The sequence below is a fragment of the Notolepis coatsorum genome (assembly GCF_963971535.1).
Source record: "Notolepis coatsorum genome assembly, chromosome: 17".
Lineage (NCBI taxonomy): Eukaryota > Metazoa > Chordata > Actinopteri > Aulopiformes > Paralepididae > Notolepis > Notolepis coatsorum.
This window is the reverse complement of record NC_140181.1, coordinates 21,863,252-21,877,115: the sequence shown is the minus strand read 5'-3', so window position 1 is coordinate 21,877,115 and position 13,864 is coordinate 21,863,252. Positions and strand designations below refer to the sequence as shown.

General features: G+C 42.1%; 1 protein-coding gene across 1 annotated transcript in view; it reads right to left on the bottom strand.

The window, feature by feature from the left end:
* Window positions 1–13,864, bottom strand: part of tti1 (TELO2 interacting protein 1) — a 57,367-nt gene that overhangs the window by 42,195 nt on the left and 1,308 nt on the right. Inside the window, 8 exon segments of the mRNA XM_084333848.1 lie at window positions 2,099–2,223; window positions 2,775–2,954; window positions 3,597–3,768; window positions 4,078–4,357; window positions 7,001–7,090; window positions 10,056–10,303; window positions 10,523–11,272; window positions 12,523–12,625. Coding sequence (XP_084189974.1) covers window positions 2,099–2,223; window positions 2,775–2,954; window positions 3,597–3,768; window positions 4,078–4,357; window positions 7,001–7,090; window positions 10,056–10,303; window positions 10,523–11,251 — 1,824 coding nt within the window. The 5' untranslated portion in view covers window positions 11,252–11,272; window positions 12,523–12,625.

The following is a 13,864-nucleotide window of genomic DNA, read 5'->3' as shown; positions in this document are numbered from 1 at the left end:
AGAATTTCACGGCTGTATAAATACATTTTAGGATGTATAAATAAGAGCTGTCCCTTCATAGTTGAGCAGACGATTAATCGGTTGGTGTGATCTTAGTCGATTAATCGGTGAAGATATGCATAGAAATATAAAATATCTTTGGAACCGTTTGTGTTAAATTTGATCTAAATCGGGAGATTCTCTCCGTCAAAATTGAAAGTGTCTCTCTCTGTCGCATAAAGGCTGGCTGGCAGTGCATATAGAATAAGGCATAGAATAAGGCATATAATAAAGGCATAGATTATTGAAATGCGTTTTTCTCTAACAAACGCATCTACAGTATTTCTATATTTCCTATCGTTTCTCTATCTACTCCAGAGCGTTCCGCAAGTCAGACAGACACACACTGCTTGTGCGTAACGGAAGATAGAGAGAAGTGTGTGTGGATAGAACTATATGATTGAAGGGCATTTTGTGTGTGTGTGCGTTCGTGTGTGTGGAGGGGGCTGGGAAAATTGCAGGAAGATTGGTCCAAATATGAAGGCAACATCAAAATGTATTTATTCTCTCTCCCCCTCTCCTTCTCTGTGTGTGTGTCTGTGTGTGTTTTTATAGTTGAAACTTATAAGTTCAGTCTAGTATTTTTGATTTAACGTTCCGCTGTGATAACTTTTTCCTCTAACAGAATAATCACCTCTTTTGTCATTGTCAGCTCTTTGTTGTGTTTTTACAGTGAGAGTTAAATAAATTGGGTTTTTTGTGTGATACAAAACAAAAGTCCTCTCCCTCCTTTGAATTAAATCCCCACACAGGGTTTCCATTCCATTGTTGTCCAACAGGGGGCACTCTGTCCTCTGGACTCGTCAGTAGCAATGCCCCTGTTATGGTGATAGGGACACCGTACAGCTGCGAGTGCCATCCTTCGAATGAGACGCTAAACCGAGGTCCTGACTGAATTTGGTTGTTAAAGAACCCAGGACGCCTATCGTAAAGACTAAAGGGTTCCCCGACGTTCCTGGCCAAATTCCCAATCAGGTCTCTGACATCAAGGCCACCTAATCATCCCTTCCCCTTAATTGGCTGATATCAATCCCTGTCTCCTGAGCCGTTCAGCCATTGTGTAGTGTGATGTGTGCCGGGTGCCAGTGTATGGTAGCCATTGAGCCTGCATAGCCCAAGGTTGGATGTTACCAGTGGTGGTTGTTAGAAAAGGAGCCTTGGAACGAAAGTTAAATGCCCCTTCCTCCTCTCCTCTTTTGAAAGACAACAGGATGCTTGCTAACAATAGTTTGTTCTATTTACTTCAACAGCGCCAATTAGAAAGGGTAATGAATTTCCTCCCAAATCCTATGTGTTAAGACTGGTTGAAGGTTCGGAACCTTTTCAAAATTACATTATAACCAAGGTAGGACCAGAAGTATTCGTACGGCAGAATCATTTGGCTTAAACACTATCTTGTAGTGTGATTTTATGTTGAATGTCTTAAAACATGATCATTGTAATCTTGATTGTATATTGAATCAGTTTCATGTGATTATGTAGGTGTTGTTGATGGAATTATTTTAGTTTTGTTGATTATTTTGTGTTCAAATGAAAATTGGAATTATGTTATCATTTATTTAGAATTTCAGTAATATACTAATTAATTACTATGTATGTACGTCTCTCCTAAAGACAGACCTTAGAACAATTAACAAGACCTCCTGCTGAGTCCCAATATGCCTTTTCCAGGCAAAATACAGCTCTGTGACATTGAATAGGATATTAAAATCGAGGAAAAAAAGGTAAAAACCACCCAGAAACGAGAATCTTCGTTTCCGGCACTCAACCGCTGGGCCACAGAAACGAGAATGCTCGTGAACGCCACCGAAAGGGTTAAGAGCAAAATGGCCGCTGTGTGAATATGGTCAATGCTGAATGAGTCATTACGTAAAGATTATGAGCACATCTCTGGTAAACACTACATTTAAAAGAGCATGAAGGAGACATAATTTTACAGATGTCAATTAAATCAACTAACTGATTAGCTGACAGTCTGAAGTCCTACGACCGCTAGTCGATTAAGAATGTCTTTAGTGGAGGACAGGCCTAGCATGAATACCACAGAACTTCCTCCTACCTCCTCCTCCTCCTGTCTATCTCCGTCACTCTCCTCTGTGATGGTAGCCAGGTACCAGTTGTTCAGACTGGTGTATTCCTCTATCAAAGTCTCCACCACTGCCCTCATCTCTTCCGGGGTGGGGGCTAGGTGGCGGGAAAACAAGAAGGAATTAGTAATGTCATACCGGATTGGATAAATTACTTGCTGGTGCTCTAGTGCAACATCTAGTGGCTGAATGTTATCTATAGCAGCTTTAAAATATAATAATTTTAAAAACAAATACAATAAAAGAAAGGAAATTATGGGATCATAGGGGAGTAGGGACATACAATGTCCTATGACATCCTATGACAAATAACAACAGAACAGCAACACTTGAGAAGATAATTCATTATCTTTCATCATAGTTGTCTTTAACTCTTTAGTTATCTACCAAGTAATCTGGCTTCTGGAAGTATTCCCCAATACAGTGTTTTAAAGCCACAGTCACTAACTGACTCAAAGTGAAACAGTTACACTACATGCTAGTATAGTAAACTAAGAAAGCAGATATTCATCACGAATTTTGAACTTTGATGTCAGAATTGATTCTGATCGCTGATTGCGATTTCATGTAGAGGACATCTTCCCCACATCACAGGAAGAACTGTAGGACACATGACAGCTACAGACGATACCTTCTTCATTGATTTACCTTGGGCATAGTGGTCCTGACCTTTCCTCTCAGACCCGTGACCCCCTGTTGCTACGCCGATGCCCGCAGCACCCGCGACAACCTCGTTCAGCACTATGGCAGCTTGCTTCCTGTACACAGATGACTCTCTGTACAAATCCAGGAAGTGGTCTGTCAGCAGGTAGACGTTGCTGTAGTAACCTGTAAGGAATACATTTATAATATATAGAATTTGCCTAAATCTTTATGGGTTGGGCAAGTGTCATGATACATAAATCCTATTTGAAAGTCAAATGTCCAAATACTTATAGGTGTTGATTTGAAAAGAATGATTTTTTGTCTTATTATAATTTTTTTCTTAAAGTTACCTTTTTGCAGGAGGATGTTTTTCAACACAATCAATGTGCATATATCTTTATAAAAAGTGATATAAAAAGAAATATGTACATACTAGGGATGCTCAATATTGGCTTTTTTACCGATACCGATATACCGATATTGTCCAACTCTTATTTTCCGAAACCACATCAACCAATATCAACCGATATATGCAGGGTTTCCCCCCCCCCCCCCCCCCCCCCAAAAATGAAATAATTTCAGGTAATTAACATATTACATATCTCTTGTTGTGGAATTAACACAACATTATGCATACTTTTGACAATAAATAAAATCTGAATTTGTTCTTACTTGCTTGCCTGGGTAAATAAAGGTTATAGAAATGTAAAAAAAAAAACAATACCGATATTTTCCGATATCACATTTTAATGCCGATATCGGTAGGCCAATAATATCGGACATCCCTAGTACATACGTATGTACAATCTATCAAACATGACAAACCTAATGTCCGGCAGATCTCCATGAGCACAGAGAAGATCTTCTCATCAGTAAAGTACAAGAAGTGTTTCCGCTGAGTGGGTGTGGTTTGAGGACCGTGGGAGCCCGTTTCCATGGTGACGGTAGAACTCCTCTCTTCCACAATGCGAACATCCATTACGTCCAGCTCCAGCACCTGTAGGGGTGGTATGCAGTAGTTAAGTTAAGTAATAATATGTTTCTGTGTGGTTCATTTGAATAGCAATCAGGGTCTCTTCCAACATGGTATGATATGATGAATTGAAAATGGGGGACCCTGATGTAAACAAGACGAAAGTCTTTCTCTGGTCTGCATCCCCTTAACAATTGTATGTATTGAGCTGTACTGTACTGTACTCATTCTGCAATCTGTTAATAAACTTTTCAATCAATCAATCAATCAATGGCTACAGGTGGAACAGTGGGTGACATGCTCTCACTGTCCGATATACAATATTTCGAGTACCTGCATTAGGGCTTTGGAGATCCTTTCCAGGTGTGCAGCAGAGTTGAGCAGCACGGTGACCTGCGCTCCCAGGACCTTGAGGTAGCCCAGGAACACGTTCAAGACAAAGAGCTTCTTGTGGTCGTCTGAGGTCCTCATCAGTCTTGGCAGGGAGGTGGCCAAGGCATGGAGGTTCTCCGACAGCACGTCGGTGAAGGTCTGACTGCTACTGCTGTTGTTACCATCACCACCACTAGAGGTCTGACTCCTCTCCGATATCTCTCTGAGAGCAGCCTCGCACCTAGTAGAGGAGAGAGGAGGAGTTGGATAGAATGTTTCCCTGTGGATGCTTTATGGTGGTGGCCCAAACCAGTATCAAACGGGCCTATCACAAATAGAGGTCTCAAATATCTTTCCCCCATACTTTCCAGATCCGTGTAAGAACCTCATAATGTAAATGTAAATAGAATATAATTGAATACGGTAACTTAATTACCAAGTTTTTTTTTTAGTTTTTTTTTTTAACATGTACCCAAAATTAGTTTGCATTTAACCCATCCTAAAGATTTAGGAGCAGTGGGCAGCCACAAGTTTCAAGTTTGTTTATTAAATATCACAATAAATTACACATACGGTGTAATTACACATATGGTGAAATGCTTGGTTCTGTATGAGCCCCTGAGAGTGTGCTTCATACAGTAAACAAAGTAAGTAATAAAGTAAGTAAAAAGTAAGTTTAAAAAAGTAAGTAAAGAGGAATATACAATATACAGTACAATATACAATCTAAAGTACAACCTAGGTACAGTCTAAGTACAGTGAGTAAAAAATGAGTAAACAGTGAGGTACAAGTACAAAACTTTCAGGTAAGGTGCAATTGCAAATGAGGTATGAATGTAGTGCAAATCTCATTAATAATAGATACATATAATGTAGTGTTAAAGTGTCTAAAGTGAGTGTTAAGGTGAGTGTTTGTTTAAAAGTGATTGTGTGCATGTGGATGTGTGTGCAATGAGTGTAGATGATGGGTTGTTACATGGAGTCATTGAGCATCCTGATGACCTGGGGATAGAAGCTCCTTCTGAGTCTCTCTGTACTGGCCATGAGACTCCGGTAGTGCTTGCCTGACCGCAGCAGTTCAAAGAGGCAGTTGTTTGGGTGACTAGAGTCTTTGGTTATTCTCTTAGCGTTGGCCGTGCAACGCTTGTTGTAAATGTCCTGGAGAGTGGGAAGCCCACCTCCAATTGTGCGTTTGGCTGAACGTGCCACTCTCTGCTGAACGTGCCACTCTCTGCTGTCTGCTGCGGTCGTGTGCGGCGCTATTCCCAAACCAGGAGGTGATGTTACCAGTCAGGATGCTCTCTATTGTGCATGAGTAGAAGTTCTTAAGGATCTTCTGACTCACTTTAAACGTCCTTAGGCGCCTAAGGAAGTAGAGGCGCTGCCGTGCCTTCTTCACTACACTGTCAATGTAATGAAATAAAGTTTTTGGGTGTCTTAATAGACCACAAACTCTGCTGGAAACCACACATAAAATATCTATGCTAAAAAATTGCGAGAAGCTTGGGAATTCTGGATAAAACAAAATACATCTTAAATCAGAAATCACTGTACACTCGCAAGTGAACAAAGCGCCCCATTGACTTACAGCTCTGGCATTCTATACAGAAGGTAAACAGCGACCCCTGGCCGTGAATGTGTTAAAGTAACACAAAATATAGTCCCGGGCAACATACAAAAAATGTTCATGGGCAGAGATGGGGGTTATAATCTAAGAGGAGAATTGAATTTAAAGTAGTATATAGCTTCTTCTTCTTCTGGCGTGTGTCTTTAGACCTGCAGCTCTGTTGAGGCAAGCCAGGCCAATGTTTCGTCGTCCAGTTCCATCAGACCGCGTTCTCCATACGGTGGCCGGTGTTTGGGGCAACTGGTGATGATATGTTCCACAGTCTGTGCAGGGGCTCCACACTCGCATGAGGCACTGTCCTTGAGGCCCCACCTCTTCATTGAGGCGCTGTAGCGTCCGACGCCGGTCCTTAGGCGGTTGAGGGTTGTCCACTGCTTCCGGGGCAAGTCCTGACCAGGGACGTCCAGAGGGTCATTGATGTAGAGGTGCAGCCTGGATGGTTCTGCTGACCTCCACTGGTCCCTCCATCTCGTCCTCCTGACCCAGGAGGCCTTGGAAGTGTCAGATGGTGTTGTGTGGAGTAGCCTGTAGGCTTGCATGGAAAAGGGGCGCCGCCGTGACTTTAGGCGCACACGTCGTGGTGTCTCTGTGGTGGTATTGTGAAGGAGGTGGGATGCTCTGATCTGTGCCTTGCGGGAAAGGGCCAGTGTGGGGACGAAGACAGCCTCCACGTGGCCCTCCCCGCAAGTAGCTAAAGGTAGTTGCAAGGTTGCATGCCCTTCAAGCGAAACTAATGTCTTTACCACGTTACTACTACTGCAGCTCAATGTTGAAGGCCTCACCACCGCGAAGCTCAACATCATCGAACAGGTTGCCATCAAAAACAGTATATAGCTCAGCAGCTATAACAGAATAATTTTATTATTTTCTATTATTTACGTTTCAACAGCGTTCAAGAACTTTCCATGTTCCGTCATCTAATAATATATTCCATTACCTTTCCTATCGGTATCGAAGTAAAATGTTGGTATTGTGACAACACTAGTACACTACAACATACAAAAGCAGCTGGACAACGGATATCCTTTGCGTCTAGTAGGCATGGGCTAATGTGTGATTTTGGTGGTATGTGCTATTGCACAATGTTTTTCCCTTAGTATGCACACGCACACACGCACAGTATAATATGCACGTAATAAATAGTTTGTTATAATAACTGTTACTTGAAAATGTTTCACTGTGCTCCTAAATTTTTTCATTTAGGAGCACATGTGCTCCTTGGGGGGAAAAGTTAGCGTAGAGCACTGTACAACCCACCTGTCTCGCACCCTGGGTTCCTCATCATTCACCGCTCCCACCAGAGCCTCCAGCAGAGACCCAACACACTCCGCCAACGACTGGCTGCACCTGGGTACAGGGGTGCGCAATAGAAAACACTGTATTTATTACTATTTTAGTAAAACTGACTAGGCGTGGGGGGAAATATCGATACGGTAAGGCACTTTTATTTTCTATTGATGAATTGTTGAGGGAAAAGTGTTTCAGACGGCTAGCTAACAAGGTATTATTATAATACAGCTAGCTAACAAGGTATAATTATGATACAGCGAGTAATTAACTAAATGTAGATGTAAATGTAATTCTTTAGGGAAGTCTATTTTAGAACACATCTTAAAGCACATGGCAGCAGCAATAACAAGATATTGCGCTGAGTTTTGGTGGATGTATTTGGTGGTAATAAATAAATAATTATAATAATTATTATTTAAAAATGTTAAATCAAGTACCATCAAAAGCCACTCAAGTCCAGTTGAAACGGTGAGTACTTGAGTAATCGTTACTCATGCCCATCCCTACTAGTACTAGCTAACAGGGTATAATTATGATACAGCTAGTGAACAGGGTATTATGATACAGCTAGCTAACAGGACATGTCATTAGCCTCATATGATAATTGCCTAAGTAAAATTGAGATTTCTGCCTAACAATACTCTCCTCACACTGCTGCATCGCCCTGGCTTGGTGCCTATGTCCTCAGCCAATCAGAATGCATGTTACGTTCAAAAATCCCCATCTGCCTAACTCATTCGTGTGACTTATGCATTTTAACGTTACATACACAGATGGCGATCGCATGACTTAGGCAAGTATAACAACTGCCTTAGTGTATAACATGTATGTATGTATGAGGAAAAAATGCCTAAGTCACAACATATTTTGTTTAAAAGACACCTTATTTTGTTACGCAATGGTTGTTGTGTTTTTGTATTTTTGCTAATTTGTTGATACACCTTGTGGAACTTATTTTCAAAATATTAATTAAAAACTCGTACACATTTGCTGGAAACTTTGTTTTTTCTTCTTTTCCAAAAATCTTGAAAAATGACGTAGGCAATTATCGAGGCTAACGTTATGATACAGCTAGCTAAGAGTATTATGATACAGCTAGCTATCAGGGTATTATGATACAGCTAGCTAAGAGAGTATTGTGATACAGCTAGCTATCAGGGTATTATGATACAGCTAGCTAAGAGAGTATGATACAGCTAGCTATCAGGGTATTATGATACAGCTAGCTAAGAGAGTATTATGATACAGCTAGTTATCAGGGTATTATGATACAGCTAGCTAAGAGAGTATTATGATACAGCTAGCTAAGAGAGTATTATGATACAGCTAGCTATCAGGGTATTATGATACAGCTAGCTAAGAGAGTATTATGATACAGATAGCTAAGAGAGTATTATGATACAGCTAGCTAAGATAGTATTATGATACAGCTAGCTAAGGGAGTATTATGATACAGCTAGCTAAGAGAGTATTATGATACAGCTAGCTATCAGGGTATTATGATACAGCTAGCTAAGAGAGTATTATGATACAGCTAGCTATCATGGTATTATGATACAGCTAGCTAAGAGAGTATTATGATACAGCTAGTTATCAGGGTAATAGGGTATTATGATACAGCTAGCTAAGAGAGTATTATGATACAGCTAGCTAAGAGAGTATTATGATACAGCTAGCTAAGAGAGTATTATGATACAGCTAGCTATCAGGGTATTATGATACAGCTAGCTAAGAGAGTATTATGATACAGATAGCTAAGAGAGTATGATGATACAGCTAGCTAAGAGAGTATTATGATACAGATAGCTAAGAGAGTATTATGATACAGATAGCTAAGAGAGTATGATGATACAGCTAGCTAAGAGAGTATTATGATACAGCTAGCTAAGAGAGTATTATGATATAGCTAGCTAAGAGAGTATTATGATACAGCTAGCTATCAGGGTATTATGATACAGCTAGCTAAGAGAGTATTATGATACAGATAGCTGAATGAATGAATGAATGAATGAATGAATGAATGAATGAATGAATGAATGGATGAATGGATGAATTAATGAAAACTTTATTTAACAGATTGCAGAATGGGTACAATACAGTACGGCTCAATACACACAATTGTTAAGGGGATGCAGACCTGAGAAAGACGTTTGTCTTGTTTCCATCAGGGTCCCCCATTTTCAATTCATATAGACATTTATGACATACACAGCTAAGAGAGTATTATGATACAGCTAGCTAAGAGAGTATTATGATACAGCTAGCTAAGAGAGTATTATGATACAGCTAGCTATCAGGGTATTATGATACAGCTAGCTAAGAGAGTATTATGATACAGCTAGCTATCAGGGTATTATGATATAGCTAGCTAAGAGAGTATTATGATACAGATAGCTATCAGCGTATTATAATATAGCTAGCTAAGAGAGTATTATGATACAGCTAGCTATCAGGGTATTATGATACAGCTATAGCGAATAGAGTATTATGATACAGCTAGCTATCAGGGTATTATGATACAGCTAGCTAAGAGAGTATTATGATACAGCTAGCTAAGAGAGTATTATGATACAGCTAGCTATCAGGGTATTATGATACAGCTAGCTAAGAGAGTATTGTGATACAGCTAGCTATCAGGGTATTATGATCCAGCTAGCTATCAGGGTATTGATACAGCTAGCTAAGAGAGTATTGTGATACAGCTAGCTATCACAGGGTATTATGAATGATACAGCTAGTGAACAGGGTATTATGATACAGTGCAGAATACCTTGTCAACAATTTAAGTTGAATGTTGTAGAAAATCTCTTATTATATTCTGAGGAAATTATCAGCATCTCACTTGTGTTCGTTTTCTTAAATGTCCCATGCACTAAAACCCCTCACATGTACAAAAAAAACGAACCCTAAAAAACTAAAGCAAAAACATGCTGTGTCCACAATGGTACATATCTCAATCACAATAGCACACAAAAAAAGCAAACAGATATGTTTTGGTCAATAATAATAAATGCAGTGCTACCTGGCTAGCAGGTGGTCAGCCAGCTCCATCATCTCCAGCCTCACCCTCCAATGCTGGTGGGCAGAGGTACAGGAAATGATCTTGTTCAGCAGGATGGCCAGTCTCCCCGAGGTACTCTTCACCCACTCTTGTGTCCTGTGAACCACCAGCTCTCCCATCCTCCCCAGGTCAGGAGAGGGAGTCACCGCTGGATCAGAGCCCTTCAGCTGGGCATCAGACAAGACGAGTCCGACTGTCCTGGACCATAACTGAACAGGAATGAGGACAAGAATGTTTCATTTGAGCAAGCTCTCTTTTTTTAGGCGTGTCCTATTGACATGGAAAAAGTGCACAATCAAATAGCCTAAATTAATAAATGTTACCTTTTGAAGTAATAGATTAGCTAAGAATGGCTATAATACAATTGTATTCTTGTATTATTTTTAAAGATATTTCCAAACAAATGGTGAGCTCATCCCAACACTAACCTTGATAGCCCGGACTGTGACTGCATGGCCCTGTTTCATATCTCCCGTTATGACCCTGGTCAAAGCCATGGTGATCCCCGGCAGGAACGAGGCCACGGTGCCGCCCTGAACGCGCCTCTCCTCCGCCGTGGCGACGACGTGGTCCTCCCGAGTGCAGTCGCACTGCAGCGTCAAGGCCTGAAGGCACCTCAAGGCGGCCGCCTGGATCCCTCTGGACTTCTCCTGCTCTCCCAGAGCCAGGAGCAGCGACACGGCGGCTCCCATCCCGGGCATCATGGCGGGCTCAAACAGCCGGAACACGATATCCCCGTAAGCCGCGTGAAGCAGGGCGTCCAGGCACCTCAGCACGGCCGATTTCAACTCCTCCGACGTCGTGGCCGCTGCAGGCTTCCCGGGATCGGCCGGTGAACAGAGGCAGAGGCAGAGCTCGGAGAGGAGGTCGCGGAGCAACTCCCAGGACCGGACGCAGGTGTTCTCCAGGACGTGGTGCATGACCTCGGCCACGGCCTGCACCAGGCCCTCTCTCTTGGGCCCGGGGACCTTGAGGACCCAACGGAGAGGAAACAGCACGTACTCCTGCAGCTGCTGTAAGGTGGCGTCTTCCACGTCTCTCAGCTGGACGCCCAGCGTCTCCACGTTGGCCACGGTGGGCTCGCGGGTCAGCAGGACACAGGCCGGCCGCAGGTAGGCGAAGGCGATCTTTGGGTCGCCGATCTGATGGTCCGGCATGGTTGTTGGAGCTGTTATTTACTGTGTGTGAGAGAGACAGAGACTGAGAGTGAGAGAGAGCGAGAGTGAGAGAGACAGAGAGTGAGAGAGTGAGAGAGAGAGAGTGAGACAGAGAGTGAGAGTGAGAGTGAGAGTGAGAGTGAGAGTGAGAGAGAGAGAGAGAGGGGCAGACAGCTAGCACAGGAGCTGAATCCCAGGAGCTTCACACTCTAGAGAGTAAGCCTCTCTCTGCTTCAGCTAACCACTAACCATGGCTTGAATGGAAAGCAGGGGTGAAAGAAAGAGAGAGAGAGGTGGAGAGGATGTTAACAGTCGTGACAGATGCATAACGCATTATAGATGTATTGGCTCCTTGGCCTCCTCCTAAATGTAAACGAATAACCATTGAGTTGTTGTTGTTGTTGTTGTGACTACAGTACACACTGGTACACACTGGTGTATTCAGCCAAGCTAGCTACCAAACTATCCAGATGGGAGCTACAACCCCACCAGCAGCACCAAGAGATACAAATAAGAACGGAGACATGTTTTCAGTTGATTGACTGGTATTTTGATACAATAAATAACACTAGACAACTTGCTGTATTTTGTGGCGATAGGTTTGTAATATACATTCAGTGTTTGTAAACATTGGAGTCAATTAAGATGGGAGATCAGGGACCCTCAGGGTCAGGGTCATTGAGGGGGTTCCAGGGGTTCCCCACAGCAAAATAGTTCAATTTCACTAATATCCTATATTCACAAGAAGTTAGCATGTCTAAGAATGACTATTCTGGTGATAGGATTCACTCTCCTCTGTTATATCCACACACCTATGGTAGACTGTTATGAAAGTCTATACTTAGCTTAATCGCACATCTAACAATAACCATCTTCTGAGATAGGGGCCCCTGGCAGACACATAGTTGGACGACATCCCCCTGTTTCGCTATGACTGTTCAGTTGTGTACAGGCAGCTCTGCTAGAAAAACATTCAAACGCTAACTTGGGGAAGTTTACGTTAGCATGCAGCATATACTCTCTTTTCTGGACTCTTTTTGTATCACAAACAGTACTGTATTTGCAAATCTGGTATGTCATCATAAATGTATCGATGTAGCAGTACTGTCTATCTGTATGTCATATGTTATGATGAATTGAAAATGGGGGACCCTGATGTAAACAAGACGAAAGTCTTTCTCTGGTCTGCATCCCGTTAAAGGAAAACTCCAACATTTTGGGAAATTAGCTTATTTAACATCTTCCCTGGAGTTAGACAAGAAGATACATACCTTTTTTGTCTCTGTGCATGCATTTGGCTTAGGGAACAGTCGCTCCGTTAGCGTAGCTTAGCTTCATCACTGGAAGTGGGCCAGAGTTCGAGCCTGACGTTCCCTACAGAGAGTGATTGATTTGTGTTATTATTCTAATTCGTGCCCTGTCCTGTCTAAATGTTTAAATGTTGAGCGATTTGCAGTGTCAAATTTCCCACGGGATAATAAAAGTATTTCTATTCTATTCTATTCTACAGTGCCCTACAGTCACGAAATACACTCCAAATACAACTCCAAAACGTTCCTGTAAACATGTTGTGACCTGTGTATTTACCACGTGGAGAAATACAATTTTTTTTTTAATTCGACAATTACGTTTTATAATAATAATAATGGATTGGATTTATATAGCGCTCTTCATGACAACCCAGTGACCCCAGAGCGCTTACAGAGTCCATTATTCGTTCATACACAGTCATACCGGTGGTGGTAAGCTACAATTGCAGCCAGAGCTGCCCTGAAGCAAATATACTCGGAACTATTTTTTGCCTAACAACCACTCCTCTGGGCGCAGTGATTTCAGTGCTACCTGCTAACGTCGAGGGAGGCGAGTAGGGGGTATCTGCAGAGCCGCAGAGCCAGGCTGGACGGGTATAAGTGGTCTGGACAAGTATAAGTGGTCTGGACAAGTAGTTGCGAATGGGGGGGGGGGGGGGGGGCGGGGTTCGTCTCGTTTACATAGGTACATTATACATAGACAGTAATGTTACATCTAGACATGTAATAATAGAGTCAGTGTGTCAACAGTTGGAGGATGTGTGTTTAGTTGTCACTTTGTTCCCTCAAAGATGCTGCTGCCAGCAGCTGGAGAACTAATGGCTGCACGACTATTAGGAATGTCTGACTGCTAACTGTGTCTGACTCTTAACCACCAAAACCTGCAGCACCTATAATGTATATCATGCCAGTTAGGGTTTGATTGATTGATTGATTGAAAACTTTATTAACAGATTGCAGAATGGGTGCAATACAGTACAGCTCAATACACACAATTGTTAAGGGGATGCAGACCAGAGAAAGACTTTCGTCTTGTTTACATCAGGGTCCCCCATTTTCAATTCATCAGGACATATATGACATACATGACATACAGATAGTCAGTACTGCTACATCTATACATTTATGACATACCAGATTTGCAAATACAGTACTGTTTGTGATACAGGGTACAGGTACAGACCCTCGCCTGAATAATACTGTTTATTTTTCTCATATTTTTTATATTCGGGAAGTCGGGTCATCAAAGAGAAGTCGCCTATTCTTAGTCCTTGCCCCACAATGGTGGAATTGTCCTAATAAA